The 20,220-nt window shown below is 39.2% G+C and overlaps 1 protein-coding gene across 9 annotated transcripts in view; it reads right to left on the bottom strand.

Annotated features, from left to right (window-relative positions):
• The window catches only part of MAST2 (microtubule associated serine/threonine kinase 2), a 189,458-nt gene that overhangs the window by 83,925 nt on the left and 85,313 nt on the right, over positions 1–20,220 (bottom strand). For 3 of the 9 annotated variants that reach the window (XM_084528012.1, XM_084528013.1, XM_084528017.1), the window contains one exon: positions 14,154–14,360. The exons of the other annotated variants lie outside the window; for them this stretch is intronic. In XM_084528012.1, coding sequence (XP_084384138.1) covers positions 14,154–14,360 — 207 coding nt within the window. The remainder of the gene's footprint in view (positions 1–14,153; positions 14,361–20,220) is intronic. 9 annotated transcript variants of the gene reach the window in all.

Here is a 20,220-nt window from a genome sequence, read left to right as displayed (position 1 = left end):
CCAAGGGCTAAACAAACCCTTGCTGTAGCTGCTTTTTTTTTTTTTTAATTTCAATATGCAATCTATTTTCTTTCTATTGTGGCTTTTTTAAGCACTTCTGCCAGTAGGAAAGCTAATGACGTTCTCATATTTCAGCCTTCTTGAGTGGCTTTTTATCACAGACATGAGAAAGATGACAATCAACAGCTGGCACTGCCTTCCATGCACAATACATAAAAATACTTTAAAATACACAGAAATGTCTGGGAGAAAGAAATCCCAGTAGGTACCCTTTTATTTTCCACAGAATCACATGAAAGAATTAGGTGACCTTCATGACTTCCCATAAAAATGCAGCATTTATAATACATACATTTATCAAAAATCACAGTATCTGATTCAGCAAAGCATCCCCCTTCCATTTGAGCCTCAAACACAGCATTGTGATTTTGCATGCTGCAGGAACCAGATCTCTGCTCCATACAGCCATCCCTTCCAGCGCTTTTAAACACTTGTATCAAATGAATCTGCATCACATTCTGGTTTGATTTCACAAAGTTAATTTAGAGTGCAACCAGACAAAACTCTACCACTATCTGCTAACTGATCAGAAACCTTAATTTATGTATCTACATAATAGCATATACCAGTCGAGTCTAGAAGCCAAAGAAAAGCATTGTGGCATTATATTCAGGGTATGCTGTGACCTTCCAATTCCAATAAGCCCTGCTTTTGAAAAGGTATGAAAATATTCAGATTTACTCTGTCAACTGAAACATGAATTGAAATTCCCAAGCAATAAAGCAATAGCAGGGACAAAAGTGCTTAGTTAACTACCAAACTAAACCTTACAACAAAAATAAATTCCAGGCTGTCTATCATTAGTAAATAAGCCAAAACCTGCTAAATCCCCCAAATTTATATTGTGTGGTGCTTGTTTATTTGGGTTTGTTTGTTTTTTAGTTTTTTGGTTTTGTTTTCCTGAAAGTGACTGAAAAATGAGCAGCTGAAGACACAGCCCTCTATATCATCACACTCAACACCATCACTTTTGCATCTCCAGCAGAAAGGATGCAAAAAGGAGAAGCCATTTTAGGAGCCTATTCTCCAAGGACACCAACGACTGACTGCTCGAGGGCAGTGTTAACCAGATGAAACCCTGTCCGTCCTCGGCTGCTCTTGGGGAACACAGGGCACCCCAGCTGCACAAGGGGACTGGACGCTCGCCATCACCTGAAACCCAAAGGCCCATCCTGATGTTGTTTAGCACGGTTCTGCAGAGCACTTAGGCAAAAATTGTGAGAACGTTTTGGGAATTATGTAACGCTGGTTCACAAACGGCAGGACTTTCTTTAATATTTCATATTCTCGCTTTTCAAAACGCATGTTCCACATGCCAAGAGCAAAAACAAGCCTTGTAGATCATCATCTGCAAAATGTGTATTCTGGGACAGTCCCCAAACATTAAATACAGATAAGTTCAAAGTATTCTGAAAAATACAGGAATGCCGTACTCGAGATGCAGTGTTTTTACAGGAATAGCAGAAGAACACAATGAAGCCATCAAACAAAACACTGTGCAGAATGAAGTCTAGAAATTCTCACTTGTTCAGAACTATAGCCTTCTGCACGTCAGAAAGTGTGTCAACAAAAATACCACATACACAAATGTGTTACAAGAGCAGCTTTCAACTATATTTAGCTCACAAATCGGTTAATATGTTTGTGAATTCCCAACCCTGCTGGGATTCCAACACAAAAGAAACCACCTTCCTTAAAACTCTTCCACTTGCCTTTCAGGGTATTCAGCCTCCATCAATCTCCGTCACTCAGTTCACATCCAGCTTGTCCTCAGAGAAGACCATCTGCAGAAACGTTCTGCAGCTCCTGCGATGATGGAGTACTTCTCTGCTGACCATATCTGTAGTTTCCAGGGCCCTCCCAATGACATTGCATCCACTGGGCAGTTATAAATAGCCATGTCAAAGACTTCCTCAATTTCCCGTATTTACCATTACCTAAGTGGGACATTAATTAAGCCTGACATTAACTGAGAACACAGTTAGGCAAACAGTCCACATGAAATCCATGACTTTCTGGACTTTTTTCCTAGCAACTACACTTCTCATTTGTAAACAATCAATTAATTCACTGCGAATAAGACCATCTTCTTTTAAATAAAACCTTTCATTTTAAAAGTAAGCTGAACTCCTTATAAAGTTTAAAGTGGTACCATGGAGATCATTGATGTCATTTTGAAAAAGAACACCACAAAGGTCAAAACTCTTGTGACTGACTAGATTTTGACTATTGTTCAAGAAAAGTTCCCACAATCTTTTTTTATTATTATTTTTCACTATATTTTTGAGATATTTCAACCAGGATGAAACATGTAGCAGTCCAATAGTTTTCAAGCGAGAATAACTCTTGAATTGTACCACAGTAAAGGAAAGCTGTGTAACAGGAACCAGTTGCAATACTACTTGGGGAAAAAAACTACCTAATTATTCAATCACTTGAATAGTTACATGCTATTAAGTGTCACATAAATAAGTGGTACTTTCAGACTTAACATTTTTGAGTAGTTATATACCTCAAATACACAAATTAGCCACTAGAAATACCTGAAAATTAAAGTTGTTTTACTAGCAAAGCTGAATTGTTCGGAGGAATCACAAACCAGCAGATGCATTCTATTCTCTATAAAGAGAGTATCAATTTTATTTTAAACTTTAAATGACATATTTGACAAGAAAATTACTGCCATATAAATAAAAATAATATAAATAAAACTGAAAATGAACTGAAGAAATAACTGCTGTATATCACCAACAATGTAGTCAAAACTGTGTAACATGAAAACTCCAATGGAAAACTGAACTTTCAACATGAAGAAAGGAATAAAGTTCTTCCTATAAGCTTCTTAAAAAGCATGGCATGGTTCCTTTAAAAAGATTAAAAAAAAATACATAGAAGATGTGTGGATGTGTGAGCTATTTGGGGCATCATTATTATTTGAACAGTGACCTACGCAAATGCAGAAGAGATGCAGCAGACTGCCATCCCGAGCCATGTAAGTAGCAGTCAGACAGAGGACATGAAGCTGAATATATCTTTAAGGTTCACCTTTCTATCGTTCTTCACTTCCTTACACAATCTTACCGTTCTCATTTCTTTTGTTCATTAATTTCCAGAAATCAGCCAAGCTCCATACACCCCAGCTCCAAGTCAATACAGAACCCAAAGCCCTGCACTCTTCTAACTGCCTTGGCTCGGCCAGATTTCAAGTACTGGCTCTGTACAAAAGGACTCCAAAGGACACATTTGCTTAAGATTAAACCAAGAATTGATAGCTGGGTTTTCTGGGGTGAAGAATAACCCAACTTCCCTCTGGTGAGCATTTCCCATGCAGATAACAGCCCAGTGACTGCATTAGTTTAGATAACGATTCAAAGGATCAGCAACATTTACTGAAGTGCAGCAGAATTAGCTATAAGGCATTGTGCACTCCATATACTAGAAGAAGAGCTGCCAACTTCTCATGTAACTTTAATCTGGCACAGTTACTGAACTAACTGGGGTTGTCATCATAGCAAATAGCCTGAAATGCTATCTAATTCACTACAGTATCACAGCACAGGTTAAGCATGCGCAGCTGACCTGATACCTTAGTCCTAAAACAATTCTTACAAAATTGTACTCACTTAGATATCGAGGATGTTGCTCTGTTGTCATAATTTGTATTTTCTATATGAAAACTCTACTGAAGAGTGATAATAAGCCAACAATGCTAAAACACCAAGTTAGTTGTGCCGCAAATCCTACAAATATTCAATGAAAATCTCTCTTTGGATTTTTATTTATAAAAATACTAATTAGTTTGCTGATATTCTTTACAACACTATTCACAAATAGCACTAGTAAGATATTGGCAACTTCAATACAACATACATTTAACATGATTTCAAGTTCACAAAATTGATGACTGGGCTCAAATGCCATGGAAAGGTCAATTAGCCTCTTTAAATAAGTTACTCGAACTAGCATTCTTTCCCTGGTCTGTTTTCTTCATATATGATTCAAATGTCAGTTATCTTATTTAATCAAATGTCCCCTTGGTATGTGATTCAAATGCCATACAAATGAGAAGACATTTGAAAAATAAAAATACTGAGCAGTTTTGAAAATCTCCCTTCGCATTTATACAAAAACCTTTAATACATTATCCAAAACGTTCTTGATACCACTCAGCAGTGCTTGTGAGAACACAGCATGAGATGCTATAACCTCGGCAACCTTCTGCCAAGCTCTTCCCTCTCCACCAGCCAAAACTCAGCCAAAGGAAAACATAAATTGAGCCTCCTGTCACCACCATGGCATTTCGTCATCATAATCATGAATTATTTATCATGCTGCACTTAAAAGATGCACTTAAAAATTTATTCCTAACCTGTAGTACAGTGTTAATGAATTAACTATGCAGCCGTATTTGCAAACAGGAAGACGTCTTCATCCCTTTTCCAGCCACTCCACCTTGCATCAGCCTCTCCACCAAGCAGCACAGCTATCGCTAAACCCTCCCGTAATGGGGTTTTTGTATTTTGCACCACATCGAGGACTCAGATGGAGCACTGAGGCTCGGGGCTACCCTTCATAGCCAGCTAGCAGGGATCACACCGCCTGCGTGGCAGGACGGTACCCAGCAGAGCAACTCAAGCCTGAACTCCAAACTAAGCAGTGGCGTCTGACTTGTTCCTAGGGATAATTCCGGCTGTTTGCTCCAACCTGCGTGTTCAGAGCCGGCACTTCCACCCTGCAGCTCATTTCCTCATTGCTTGTTTAACTCATGAAGGATACCGTAAAGCCCCTGCATTTACCATGCCTTTTCTGAGACAAAAGGCTTATTTGGTAGGATTGTTGGCTACGAAGTTATTCTGGGAGCAAGGGGAATGCTAATGTAGTGAACAGACTAAGAGGATGAATTTTACATTTTCAAGCATAAATTCTTAATGAAGTTAGAGCATGGGATAAGAATAGACTTTACAAAATAAGCCATGGTACAGACAAGACATGAGAAATCAAAACCATGCTAGGGAACATCATGAGTGCTCATAGTTAAAAAAAAAAAAAAAAAAACGAAAAAGAAAAAAGGGATAACAAGTTCATCTAGTTCTAAGACAGAATTAAATCCTAATTTGGCCATGAATTTTAACAGAAACTGGTCCCTATTTTAGTTATTCCTCTGGAATAATGTGAATCTTCACAGCACAAGCTTAGCTTTTAATCTTAAAGTCTGGGAAAGCAGTGATAACATATCATCAACCAGCAGGCAAACAAACTACTCCAACTTGTGTGCCTCAGAAATACAAAATGTACAGGACAGAATGAACATGAGAACAAGCCTGGAACACTGATTTTTTAATAATTACAGATTGATACATCTCTATGAACTGTTTTACAGTAATTCTGGGGAACCCATAAAGCTGATACATTACTAAAGCAACATTTCCTAAAATTTACATGATACTTACAAGCTCTTCTGTGTTCTACATATGAGTTCTAACATGCATGTCCCCTTACAAGTGTCTGTATGTATTTCTATGTCTGTATATATATATATAAAAATAAAAGTAAACAGGGACAGGCAATTTTGGAACACTGAAGCAGACTGAATAATTTATGACAAATTGTCCCAAACTGAATTCCCTGCTTTGAAATAAAGTACAGAACAGACACGGAACTCTCAACCATTTCTGCAGTCTCCAGTGAAAAATGCATTTCAAAATACTAAAAATGGTATTTAAAATTTTGCACGGCTAAATTGTATTATACTCTACTGTAGCACATTACAAAAGGGCATAAAAAAACTAACCTAATATAACGAGCAGCAAAATTATATAACAACATTGCTCAGACATTTTAAAAATAAATATATATAGCCACTTCTAAAATACCTCAGATAGAGAGAAAAAAGAAAATGTAGATAAATAGGAATAGGAATATAGGAATATTCACCTCGTATTTTACTTTCTTGTTTTCTAAATTTTGACTAGCAGAGGCAGCATTACGCAGATGTGGTAGATCAAAAAAAAAATATGAGCACATTTCGGACTTCTGATATTTTCAAATGAAAATAATTTAGGTTTCTGTCCTACCTATAAAAATAAAACTACTAAGAAACACAAGTAATAATTTTCAGCTCTTCACATTATTTTGTACAACACATAAACTACTACACAAACACGCCAAGACAGCACAAATCACACATGCAAATGAACACCACCTGCGTGTCCAAGGAATGTAATTTCTGCAGAGAAAACAGAACCTGCAAAGTTATTTAATCAAGTACTTCTCACAACTCTGATCACTTACAACAACAGTATGTAAAAAGTAGATTGTGGCGTTCTACGGTGTAGTCTGCATCTGCTCTTATATCTAATAAGAAGAGAGAAGTTGCAGAAGCGACAGGTCCCGGTTTTATGATCCATCTTGGTGTCACAGGAGGCTGCGCACGTGAAGCCATGGGCTACAGGCTGGAACACGTCCCCTTGGGCTGCTCCTCTGTATCGAAGATAAGTGCAGCTGCAATCATCTCCATTTTGTTCAAACTAATTGCAAGTTCTCTGTGAGTGAAATGCAGGCACTTGTGACTTAAAGGAATGCTTCTGGTAAATATTTGTGTGTTGATTCCCTTGGAAAATTGGGCATTTCATGATTTTGGAACATACCAATTTCTCAGAAGCTGAATGGACAAACAGTTGCGTTTAAGTGAAACATGGAGGAAAGCTGATGTGGATTTTTGCCACATTTATTTTGGATGAACTCCCTTGGTACTAAAAATTTGTTCAGAATTATAACCTGACCTGCTCTGTTATTTTAAATTTCTCATCTATTGTCAAATAAAAATGAGACTCATTTTTAGATTCTCATTTTAGATCTAGAACACAAACTAGAACATCATGGGACAAAAAATATTGTCTACCTTCTCGGACAATGCAACCCATTGTATCACTTGTACTTGTGCAGTAGATCTTCTAAAAGAAACTAAATATTATTTCCACAACTTTTTTTTTTTTTTTTTTGTAATGTAAATAAATACCAGTTCCAGCCCAGAGATGTGCTAATGCGACTGTCACTGCACAGCAAGTCTTTTCCTGACAGTGAGATCAGTAACATACCTACTGTAAAGAGCTGGGGTTTTAAAGAAAGGAAAGGCCAGAGAGGGGAGGAAGGAATACAAAGGCACACAGGGCTCTTTCACCACTGCAAAGATTACGGTTTGAAGACTTTATTTTAGAACGTTAATAATTCATACTGACAGTGTAATGTAAACTAGGTTAGAAGATTGTGCTCTCAAGTACCACAGCAGGGATTGAATGACAGAATAATAAACGCTAGCCAAAATAGCAAAATTTTAGTAGAAAAATGAGAGTAAGAGAGAGCTTGGAGGATGAGAACGAGTGCATTTTAGATGAAAAAATAACAAAAAGAAAAGAGATGTTGAAAAAAGGAAGACATAGGTATAGCCTGTAGAAAACAGAGTATGAAAGGATATATTGTAGATGGTGAAGCTGTATTGCAGACCTTCTGGCATGGTATTCCAACAAGAGCTTAACCTTGACACAGAAGTTCGATGTCGATGAGGGTGGCTAGACGCAGCTGAAATGCAATACAATTTCAAAAACTGATGCAATATCTCCTTGAAACGTTTTAGAATATAAAAAAGGAAAAACTTTCTGTAAGCCTTCAGGTTAGTATTGATCTGCTAAATGGCTCATCTATCTAAATCAGAAATTGCAACTCATGGCTTCAAATGGCAATTTTTGAAAACAAATCCAAGAGGAATCTCCTGGTCATGGGCAGGAATAATCCCATGCAAATGCAAGCAGCTGTGTCATATAATCTCTGTTTCTCTCTAGCTTGTCTGTTAAATTGACACTGGGTACTTGCTATTAGTACTTGTCTACTGTTAGCTCTTTGGTATGGGATGTAAACAGGTCTGTTTGCACGTTCACAGATTTCCAAGTCAAAACAAAGGAGAACCTGGTTGCCTCACAGTGCAATTAAAAACCAAGTTGTGGAAGATGCATGGAATTGTCTACAGAGACTTCGACAGTAATAAACGTACGACTGCCAGTTAAGAATATATTTGTCTTTCTCAGAATGATTCCCTTGCCACGAGTCTTTCCGTGTCCGTGCTGTTTCTGTATCTGCATTCAAGATCAAAAGGAAGAGGCTATACGGAAGGAAGGATCTTGCACAGACTGAGCACACTACAATTTCTTTGAGGAAATAACTGTCATTTGAGGATAAAAACAGAAAAAGTAAAACCTCAGTTTTTACTACAGCATTTTAAGAACTTTCCGAGCTTGTAGTTTCTCCCTAGAAGTTGCTACCTTGCTCCCAGCCACGTCAAACTCTTTGGATACTTCAGGGGCAGTAAACAAGTCGACTCATATGCCGGCATGTGAGCAGATCAGAGCCTTCAAACACACTTACATAGAAAAAAAGTTATGAATCACCCGGTTTATAGGTGAAAAGGCTAGCAAACATTAAAGCACTCCAACTTCTCAAGTCAGAGGTATGTACTCCCCTCTGGGAGCCTCTGACTCGCCAGGTCAAACCACCAGGTTATGCTTTACAAGTGGTTACGGAGGGCAGCCTGCACAGTGAGCCTGGAACTGGACAAGAATTCACACCTCATGCTCCAAACCCCAGTGTTTAACTCTTCCACTGCTGCAAACCCAAGCAGGATGTGGGGATTTTAGCATTTACATAATGTCTCGACATGAAAAAAATTATACAGCCAGACTGGGAAAAAGATCAGCGATGCTTCTCCTGACTGCTGTAAGCGAAGCCACGCACCTCCTCCACTGATACCACCAACACAGAGGGGCAACCCTTAGGGCACAAGAAGAGAGAGTTAAGAGAGATACCAGAAAATCAGAATGTTTCACTGGAGCAATCAGAGGCTATGTCTCGGGTCCTACTACTTTACCAAGATGCAGCCAATGTTACAGACAATGCCATACAACACGATACAACTCACTGAAATTGCCAGTTTCACAGTTCAGCCCTCACCTGCACATTGGTGTAAGAAGGCTACGGAGCTACAAGCAAGGCAAATGAACTCTGCACATAAAACTCCCTACCACAGGCCACCATGCCTGAATATTTCCAGCCACGTGGCAAGCAAACAGTTTCCAATCAGCATGAGAAATTTGAGCCAGGTGAGTTCTAGGCATCACCAATATGTCTCTTCCCTGTAGTCTCCATCTCCTAGCTGTAGCCTCTGTCTCCATCTCCTATTCCCAAGAATAACAACTGATACAGAAGAAAAGGAATAAAGAGAAAAATTTCCATTAAAAAAGAAATGAATTCTGGGAAGCTCATTCATTCAAAGTGAGATGTAGATTACAATTCAGTTGCCAAAAGATTCCCTACTCAAAATTCACCATTTCATATTATGCATAATGACATATTCATGAAGTTGTTCTGTTATTCATTATAAGTGAATTGCTTATCTCCACTGCTTCCAAAAGTGTCATTACACTGTATTGCGGTAAAGGCTGACCGATTATTTAGCACAGTTAAGAAAGGAGAACCTGTACCAAATCAAGCACTAAAGCAGGAAGGTATCACTTGCTACAAAAACAGAACAATTTTCAAATGTCATTCAATCTGAGTATAGCCCTTTTCATTAATCCTCTGCCATCTGTCAAATACGATACTAACCAAAATAAACTTTTAAAAGCTGTATCAAGTGACTTTAGACTAAGAGGAAGTTTAAGCAGAGAAAGGAAACTATCACCACGTCTTGACATACTTGGAGATATCCCAAAACAAGAATATAAAGAATCTCCTCAAGTTTGAATTCTGAAATGTTTTTCACCTTCTCTAAAAATACGGAACTTCTGTTTACAGGTGCTGCCCTGCTGTTGTAAAATACATGTATGCTTCAAACCAAAAGTTTCACTGTGAATATTAAATGAATTTTGTTTTCCTATGAGATTTTGCAATAAGGGAACTATGGTGCTGAAGGTCTTTCATGTTGTTATTGTATAATCCAAGCAGCTTCTTTATTCAGGTATCTACATACTCTATACACAGCCATCAGCTCTGTGCTGGTTATGTTAACAGAAGTACTGACACATTTTAACCACCATAGTTTTAGGCAATCTCATTAAGGCAGGTTTATTCAAGTGTTTTGGTGGTTCTGCTGAGGGTATGAGTTACAACTGTGACAGATTAAGTTTATGTACTTAAGATGTTTATTATCAGTTTTTTAGCTAAACCAGACACGTGGCATTTTAAGCTGATTAGCGAATGCTATTCAGCATACCATTAAATTAACTCTCGTCCAGATTCCCAGTCAAAACCCAGAACACAGGTACTGGAGGCAGGGAGAGGCGCAGGCACACAACACCAAGAACACACCCTTATACCATGGAAGGGATTTCTACACCTGCCTTGAAGTAAAGGACTGGAGTTATACAACCTTCACCAAGACACACTAGCAATTCCAGCACGTAAAAAGAGAGAAAGAACCAGGCTCACATGAGACCCCACTCAACCAAGGCAGGTTTCTCCATCCCCACGCTCTGGTGAAATTGAGCTGCTGGGCACGCTGCGACGCCTGGGAAGCCCATCTGGTCACAGCAATAGAAGAGACTGGCTGGGACTGCGCTCATACACCCGAACAAGCTGTAGCTCTAAATATAGGTGTCCCCTCATCCACTGCAAGAGCTTATATGAGAAAGGCTTTAAATAAAGGCAGGCAATCCTCCCAGCACATTTGTTAAAAGACTACGTATAATATATTCTTGTTGCTTACCACAGTTATTGATTAAATGTTTCTAAGAATAAAGTTCTTAAGTAAGTAAATTAGTATATTCTTAAATTATATCACAGATGTCCATAAAATCCTAATTATTTGAACTCATAACATAGTAATTACACACTGATCGAGTAATTATGTACTGTGCTCAAAGTATTCTGGAGCAACATCAGGTTTCCCATTTTGTTTTACTGAAGACAGCTAGGATCTGATGACCAGATTTCATACAGGCTGGAAAAGAAATCTTTAAAACTATTCTGCAGAGCTATAAAAAATGAATATCTATGATCAATAAACTTTATCAAGGCTAGAACCTCTGAGAGAAAACATTCCTATAAATATCATCTCTACCATATATCCCTCTATCAATATGTTCCACTATTGGCATGAGTTCACAAAATCAAAATAGCACAAGAAAACGTCCCTGAAATAATGCAACTGAACTCAACTCTTCCCTAGATTGGTTAGGATAAAGGAAATTTCTGCTGAGATTTCACCTCACCTGCAGTACCAAAGAGGCCAGAACTAAGGGACCTGAACACTTTCACCCTTGTTACCACCAAGAAATGAATCCATTTCTAGAAGTATTGAAACTAATTTATCTCTTGCTGAGGGAGTTACAGGGTGTAATAATCTGTGAAACAGGGGGAAAGTTCATGTTGCTTTAGTCTCAAGGCCCCTCACTTCTAGGAGCAACTAAATCATGGCATCTTCTAAGCAACTTAATATCAAGAACTGCGGTAAATCCATGTTTTGATTAAATTAAAGGGCAAATATGGGTGTACAAAGACTCGCCCATATTTACTCAGCTCATAAAGAGGACCAGCTGTGAAACATGGCCTCATATTCTTCAGTAATTTGACTTCCTTGCTACCCCCAGAAGAACACAAGCCAGAACCCAAATATGAGACCCACTCCTTGAGTTTAATTTTGGACATCATTCTCTTTTCTTCCTAAAGATACATGACTTGAATTCCAACCCATGGTTGTATCAACTATAGCAATCTTCTTTCGCCCGCTATCCATTTATTTTTGTTGTAATCGTGCCACCTCACATCTTTTATTCTTAGAATGTTTTACATTGTTTTCAATTTTGCAAAGCTTAGTATAAAATATTTTTGTTCTCAACTAGATTATTTCTTTCAGAAGCCAGAACTTGTATGCTAGCTGTAGAACACACCTGATATCAGATGCACAAACAGCTGTTCGTTTGTCCATTTAAAAATATTGAAGACACCATCCAAAAGAAGCAAGAAGGAGGAAAACTGTACAGATATTTGAAATGCAACACACTGATGGTAAAAAATGAGAAAACTAACTTGAAGCCATACACCTTTTAGTTACATTTCCCATCATTTCCTAGTATCATTTGCACAGCGATGGAAATGAACCACCGCCTGGCTAACCTGAGGGTGTTAAGCTGTGTAGATCAATGACAGCAATAAGTTGCCAAGCTGAACCTTTGCTCTAAGCAAGCAGGAATGGCTATCGCTGGTACTGTAACCAAGTAAACACAGCTACAACAAAGAAAGGCAGCATAAACCAGGATCAAGAGCTGCACAGGTGAAAGCAACAAGGACAAAAATAAAAAGTTATTATAGTAGACATAAGCTCTTACAGAGAACCACGTCTCTGTGAATCATCAACCATTCAGCATTTAAAGAGCAGATGGCTGGAAGGTCCCCATATGTGAAAAATATCATCATCAAGAAGAGTCCATAGTAACAGCGAAACATAACTCGATATTATGACTTTTACATGAATTGTTCTTAAAGGTAAAATTATTCAATGACCCGTGTCTAAAGTCTGAAGACTGGAGCAGTCTCAAAGGAAAAAAAAAAAAAAAAAAAACTACCAAAAAGGCTTTGGAAAATCAATAATCATTAGATCCCCTCTCAAAAAGAGCTGTTCTCAACCTACTTTAACAGTAATCTAATTCTGATAATTAATTACTACTTACCAGACCATTAATTAGCCCCAGTGCTAAACAGCATTAAACCACATTTAATAACCCTTGTACAGGAACATTACCCAATACCAGCTTTTAAATAACAAAAATTCCTTTTAAATTATATTGGTGGCAATGACATTAAAACGTTAAGAGACAGCGCTTTAGTCGCTGCCCTTCCCCTCACTGCACGTGCTGCTGAAGTGAGCAGCACACCAAGAATTTTCACCACCTGCTGCCCAGCTTGCAGGGGAGGCAGCAGCAGGCTGGGTGACCACCTCTCTCCCTGGCAATGCACAAGAAGCCAAGTACAGGCACACACAACGCCTCTATCCTTTGCTGACAGCCTGATTTCCACTCAACAGATGCAATATACATTACTCTCCATTAGAGGGAGAGATGCCTAAAATAGCTAAACTTCACATTTTCTTGTTCCTCCTACTAGAGCTGGCCAGCAAGAGCACCCTCCCTCTGAAATAACAGCCTGCAATCAGGGGCGATTGCATTACCACTTGATGAGTAACTGAAATTTGACCAGCTATATCCACACTGCAGTATGCCGACTTCAAAACCAGTCCCCTGGCTCAAGTTTTAAGTAGGTACCATTTAGCTCAAGTTTCATAACTGCGCACGCAAAGATCTGTACCTTGTGCTAGGCTTTGTGACCATCTCAGTAGGTATCACAAGTGAATAAACCAGAGGTTTCCACTGGGGTCTTGCATGTTGCTTAACAGCACAGAGTAGAGCAAGAGCTACTCCTGAACATGAAGGATGCCAGCCAGGCTCTCAAACACCTTAGTACAAACTGAGCTGTCCTGGACTTTTTTTCAGTTTACAAACTCCTGTAGCCCGTATCTAAGCACAGTACCAACAAGCTTAAACTTACTCGTTATCCTTTGTGGACCCTGTGTTGCAGACAGCCCTCAGCCTGTTAGCTTCAGTAAGAAACTAACGAGGATTCACAGTGAAAAGAACAGAGTGCAGCAGGTTAGCACAGACCCACAATTCCAGGCAGGGCTTCTTAAGGACCAGACTCCAAGCTGTTTCACTTTAAAGTTGGTTTTCTTGACATCAACGATCCCTGTGAGGCACCACACAAGTTGCACACGCACACAGAAGCCAGCAAAAGGTTCAGCCGGGAATGTGCATGCACACTCAGGTAGACAGGACTCCATTCTTCCCTCTGCAGGGTCTTCAACTACAAATGAACTAAAAAATGTGTACAAACGAGCAACATCAACCAACACTACAAGGTTGGAGGTAAATTACACATTACTAGGCTCTCACTTCTGTTACGTATTATTCTCTTGAACTAGAAAGCTGTTAAGTTCATAAACGGTTACACCAACACCAAACTGTTAGAAATTCCTGGTCGATACCTCTCCTTACCTCCACTGAAAAGGATGGCTGTAGCATGGACTAGACGGATTGCTCTGGGCTTGTGAGTTCAGGTAAAATACTAGAGGAGAAGTAACAAGTGCACAGTCAGCACTAAATGGGAATTTAAGGTGCTGCAGACCTGGAGCAGATGTAGGAGAGAACATGTGCGGATGAACATCACTTCCTCGGCAGTGGGAGAACAAAGGAGAGGAGATTCTGACAAGGTACCACGGTAGAAAAAAAAATAAATCAGGGTCAATATCACATCTTCTGTTTATCACTTAAATACAAAGAAAAACAGCTTTCAAAGCACAACTTATATCTTCTTAATAAATGTAGTAAACTAAGTGGACAGAAGTCACTCAATTATCATCTAAACCACAACACATTTGTCAGTCAATACAGTACCTATTCAACATTATTTTCCCACTATGAAAAATCTTCTGAACTGGAATTATCCAAATCTCTCTTTTTTTTTTTTTTTTTTTTTTTTTTTTACAGTGATTCCCAGGCTTTCTGGATCACACGGCATTGTCAAACTTTTAGTTGGGAGAAATTAACAAAGCTGCCAATGGCGCCAGTGACTGACATGAGCCATTTGTATCACAGCCTTCACAGATTGCAATTTGGGAGCCATGGTTCCATACCACAGCTACAGCAACAACAAAAATAATTAGTGAAAACATGAACCCTTAACTGGAGAACATTTAGCACTGAGAATGTCTTAAAACAACTAATTAAGCCAGAAAGCAGCACTACAAAATGGGTTGATTCTAATTTAGCAGTGGGGAAACTGAGGCACAAAGATGTTAAGTGACCCAACCACAGCACATCCATGGTAGCATTAGGATTACAGCTGAGAAAATTGATTTCCAGCTCTGTGCTCAGCTCTGCGAACTATCCTGCTTTTGTAGAGTTAGCAGCCAACAAGTATCCTTACAAGCAGAGAGCACAGAAAATTTCTCTAAGTAGCTGCTTTTCAAGAAGCTGCAAACAGACTTGTATATAAATGTAAAAAAGTTTTTACACCTACTGTATTGAACTATACACGATGAGATGTCCTTCACTAGAAATAAAGTAAAAGTTAACTTACAAATATTGGTATTATAAAGAAATCATGGGTAACCAAAATAATGTATTATGAAATAAACATACACTATGAAAGCCTTTTGCCCAGATTCTTATACAGGGACAAGAAAACAGGTTTTGAGTTTTCAGATAAGAGATAAGCACATACTGAATATACTCCTATGTTGAATCTGTATCAGCTGAACATATCAGCTGTAAATTCATAACTTCAGGCTGTCACCAAGTTTTAGGGCAGTGTTGCGCCACTGATGAGCTCAACCCTTCAAGGGGTTATTTGAAAAAAATTAAACCAAGTGTTTTAGTACAACCATCCCTCTGGAAAAATTATACAGCTTATTACCTGGTTTGCCTGACAAGTGACATTTTGCTTCCTAAGTGGTGATATAACCACTCTTATTTTTTCAGCACAGGGAATCCAAATAGAATAATCAATGTGACCCACAAATACATCATCTCCAGTTGGAGTCCTTTGGGCTTTGCACATAACTATGTTCCAACCACGCAACGTTACAGAAATTGCAAAAGGAAATATATTAAGTATTTAACATCTTACAATTCACCTATGATCAGTACCAGAAAATGCAAAGTTCTTAGATCTAATCCTCAAAACTCAATGCTTAAATGTACTGTGTACGTCCCTACACTCTACGTAGGGAGTCACAAACTGCACAGGGTATTGTCCACATGTATGCTCTCTGGTATCACTGCACATTCAGCCTTTTCCTTTTTAAAATTTGGACAATGCTTAACAATGCAGTCCCATGCTATGCTTACCGTGCTTATGTTTTAAAACACAGCCTAGTGCCACCATATTTTTACAACTATAACTGATTTTGATTGAGCGATGAAAGAAGTTTCTATTTATTGTACTTAAACATAAGCTTTCCCAGCAAAAGGTAAATCTGGGATGTGCTTCAGCTTTTGTTTGGTATTCAGACATGCTATATTGGAAGTCCTGAAGTCAACCATGTTTGTTAATGTTCCCTACTTTTAATTTCCTACTGAATCCAAATACTTCTTATCAGTAAGCAACCTTTACATATTGGAAATCCTCCCCACTAGCAACCTCTGCTTAAACAGCTGATGAGCTTTACAGTCTGCAGACACAAAAGGTTAAGCCTGCCTCTTACCCTGCTCCTCCCTTCACTGTGTGACAGATTCATTTAACTTCCCCTACATATACATATAGCATTAAATATACAGCTTCCTTCATTTTAACTAGTAGAGATAATAATCAACATCATTACCAACATCATAAATAGCAATTTTCTATAGCAGATTTCAAAGCATTTCCAAAGGCTGCAGTACTAAAAAGGAATTCATTTGTAGGAATATGTGGCAATGTAAATAAAGATTTTTTTTTTTTGCTTCAAATTTAAATTAAGAACACATTTGAAAACTTTAAGAAGATGGCAAAGGTAGCAAAGGTTTCATTAGAGTGGAGCCCTGTGACAGCTTTCTGGCAGATTATTAGAAGCACTTTTTATATTTATAAGAGTGATCTAACTAGAAAGACAGTTACAAACATTTAGTTTAACTAAATTAATGCTAGGTATAAAACTTAACCACAATGTACGCCATTTAAAAACATAGAAATATTGCTCTTTTTTTGGCTATACTTTATGGTAAATGCTCCACAGAAATAAAAGTTTAAAGTTCTCAAAATGAAATTTTGTGTACAGCCACATAAGCGTGACAGATAAAGTTCTAACAAATAAAAGCAACGTTTATTTGCACAGAATATTCTAGCTTGTTTTCTTCATAGTTTGCATTTGAAATGTTTAAATGAAATTTATTTTTCACAACCGTCCTTACTGGATCCGCAGAGATGGGGCTCCAAGCCTCTGTTTCCTCCGTTTCATCATTGTGCTGATGATACACTATGTTCCTTCCCAGAATAAGAGGCTTAAAGCCAGAAAGGAGAGCCCACTCTTATCACTCCAACACAGAGCAGAGAACAATCAGTGCAATCCCAAGCTCTTCGCGTACCCCCAGTGTCACAGAGACCTTAGGAGTTCGGTAATGGTCCAGATTAATCACACGGCTCGTGTCAAAAGCGTCATTATTTATATATTAAAAAAAAAAATCTTCTACAAGTCTATTTATAGCATCCAGAGAACGGAAACGAAGCCCACCAGTATGCAACGAAGGCACAGAAAAGTCAGAGAGACAAACCAACGACCTGACCTGCCAGGCAGACAGCAGCGTGCTCCTGCCACGCTCGGGCTTAGCGCTCAGCAAATCAGAGGCAAACTTTTCCTGGGCTTCAAGGAGCAGGAGCAGTCGCTCGCACCAAATCAAAAGGAAAGCGTAAAAGCCAACGGGAGCGATGGCACACTTGAAAGGATTCTGGCAGAAATCTCACATAGCAGCTGGCAACCTCACACTGCGATAGGAATAGAGTCACCGCTTCCACCCAAAGCCCTTGCAGAGTCATCCGCGGCACACGGAGCAGCTGTTCTCGATCGCTGAGCAAACACGTGAACCGGCCCTTTTCGGAAATCAATCCACTTAAGAACACGCACAACTTTATTCTTACAACATCCTCAGGCAGCTACCGGGCCACGTTTCAGCTGCAAATTTCATGGATTCTGGCACTGAAACGAGAACAGCGCAGAAGCAGCAGTCGCTGCGGCCAGGCGCTGGAGGAGGGCAGGGGCAGGGAATTGCCTTCCGTGGGATACAATGTTCCTGGTACAATGCAAGTCTTGCAGTTTTGTTTGCAAATGGTAATTGCAATCACCTCCAAATCAATACCACGCTATTACGGAAACTGCCATAAAGTAATGCCAAGTGTTCCTAAACTGTTATTTGTCCAAAAGTTCACTTTCCAAATAAAATTCCCAAATATGTAACACTTTAAAGGCTCTCCAAAATACAGCAATTCTCTTAAAGACCCTATTTAGGCATGTGAAGCCCGCTGCTGCTCTGAAGCGCTCGTCAATCAAGCCAGATTGCAGATGACAGCCCTTATCTGCAGCCCCTCCCATGATTCACATCGCAGCAGGAGTGCCCCGCACAAGCTCACAACCTCTCGACAGCCACGTCCCACCCGGGAAACAAATTGTCGGTCTCAAAAGTCAACCCCAGGGTGCCCGAGTGACTTTCCTTTCTTGGGTGGTTGTTCCTTCAACAACCAGAGCCACCCCCACACCGCCTCCAAGGTAAGAAAGCGCAGCAAGCAGTCAAAAGTACAAACACGAATTTGATGTTTCTCGTGTATAATTTTATTTTACTTATTAAATGAGTATTTGGATTAAAGAGTGGAAATTTGATAACAAAAGCTGCACAAAAAACTTTTCTCGCTTTGAAATCCTTGGCAAAAACCCTCCATAAACTCATCTCTGAGATTATAACATACGCAGAACACTAAAATCCTCCATATTCACTAATTCACTTCATTTATAAAAACAACACTTCCAAATTATTTTTAAAGCCTAAGGTACAAACAGCAATGTTCCTGCAGAGTCCTGCAGGAGGAATTCGGCACGTTCCTCCTCCAGAGCCAGCCCCACATATCAGTTTAGGAGCACCGGGTTATTTTTGATCTACTGCCTGTGAGCTGCTCCAGCACAGCTCAGAGGATGGAGCAGTTGGAATATAGCACCTCTCTCTCTCCTCAACTATAAAGATATCACAGGCAGAAAGCACTCAGCGAAGGCATTATTTCTTACTCTGTTTCCGGAGCCAAGACAGTACAGTGTGCACAAGTAGCATAACTCCTTTCCAGAACCATTTCTTTCCCCATTTCTTGTCCTCACTCAAAGCACAGTGTTTGCTCCTAGCAGGGCAATGCCATCGATCCCCAGCAGAAATGCTTACCCTCCAAGATGAACAGAAACTGAATGATATACTCCATTTCTCTGCAGATAGGGAGGAAATTCCCATGGCACCTGAGCATGGCAGGATAAAGGACATAAACCAGCATTAAAGCTCAGGGTGGGTTTTTTTCCTGCTATCAAATCTGGTGTTGTTTCCAAGGTCCAAGCATTACAGTTTAAAAAGAAACTGGTATAAAGTGGTATTCAGCACATCCTCCCAAAGCAATGCCTTGGTGTGTTTATGCGTTATTTTACCATCAAGAAGCTGGGTAAATTTAACACATTATTATGAAGGGTTGTTTAATGAAACTACAAAATGTCTAGAGCCACAGAGACTTGGTACCATCAGAAACGTGGGATTTTTTGGTGAAACAACTATTTTCACTGGATATGTTCTAGATTATAGTTATTTTTAATGCTTCTTACGTCACCAAGTTCTTTGTCCCTCAGGCACGCACTTTAAAAGAAAAACTGTATTTAATACAGATGTTTGATGACAGGAAAAAAAAATTAAAAAGTCTTGCATCTGAAATTAAAACCGGTGTCACAAGTTTACTTTGCTGAGGAAATTACTATTGATGTAGATATAAACTGGGAAAGCGATATTTTCTTTTTATAAAGTGTTATGTTTGGACAGGACAAATATCACAGCAATCCAATCCAGTAAACCTACCTAAGAGAACACAAGGAGTTCAAACAAACCTATGCTGTTCATAAGAAACCTTTATTGAGCAGGTCAATAAAGTTCATGTTATATACAAGTGGATTTATTAAAAATGGGATAGCGAACAAGAGACCAGATGGCTCAAATGCATCCCCAACTAGATTTAGTGACTGCTGATTAGCTGGGAGGCAATCAGAAGGAATAGTGAGCTGCACTATTGTGTTGTATATCCTGCAATCACAAAGAAAATCTGCACTTTACAGCCTGCTTTCTTGGAAGTGGCGTTGCTGTTACGCACACGAGCACGAGCACTTCATCATCAGCCTCGTCTTGCTGCGCGCTCCTCACCTTTGTCTTTCAAGTCTGGAATGTCTCTAGTGCACTTCACGTGCAGGTGCACATCAAAACCATCTGAAAGCTGCATCCATCGGTACAAAAACTCATCTCTGTACACACCGTGGCACCAAAACAAAAAACAAAAAACAGAGCAGGGTAATGGCTG

This window comes from Aythya ferina (genome assembly GCF_964211825.1).
Source record: "Aythya ferina genome assembly, chromosome: 8".
In the NCBI taxonomy this organism is placed as follows: Eukaryota; Metazoa; Chordata; class Aves; order Anseriformes; family Anatidae; genus Aythya; species Aythya ferina.
The sequence above is the reverse complement of the archived record's forward strand: the minus strand, read 5'-3'. Positions and strand labels throughout refer to the sequence as shown.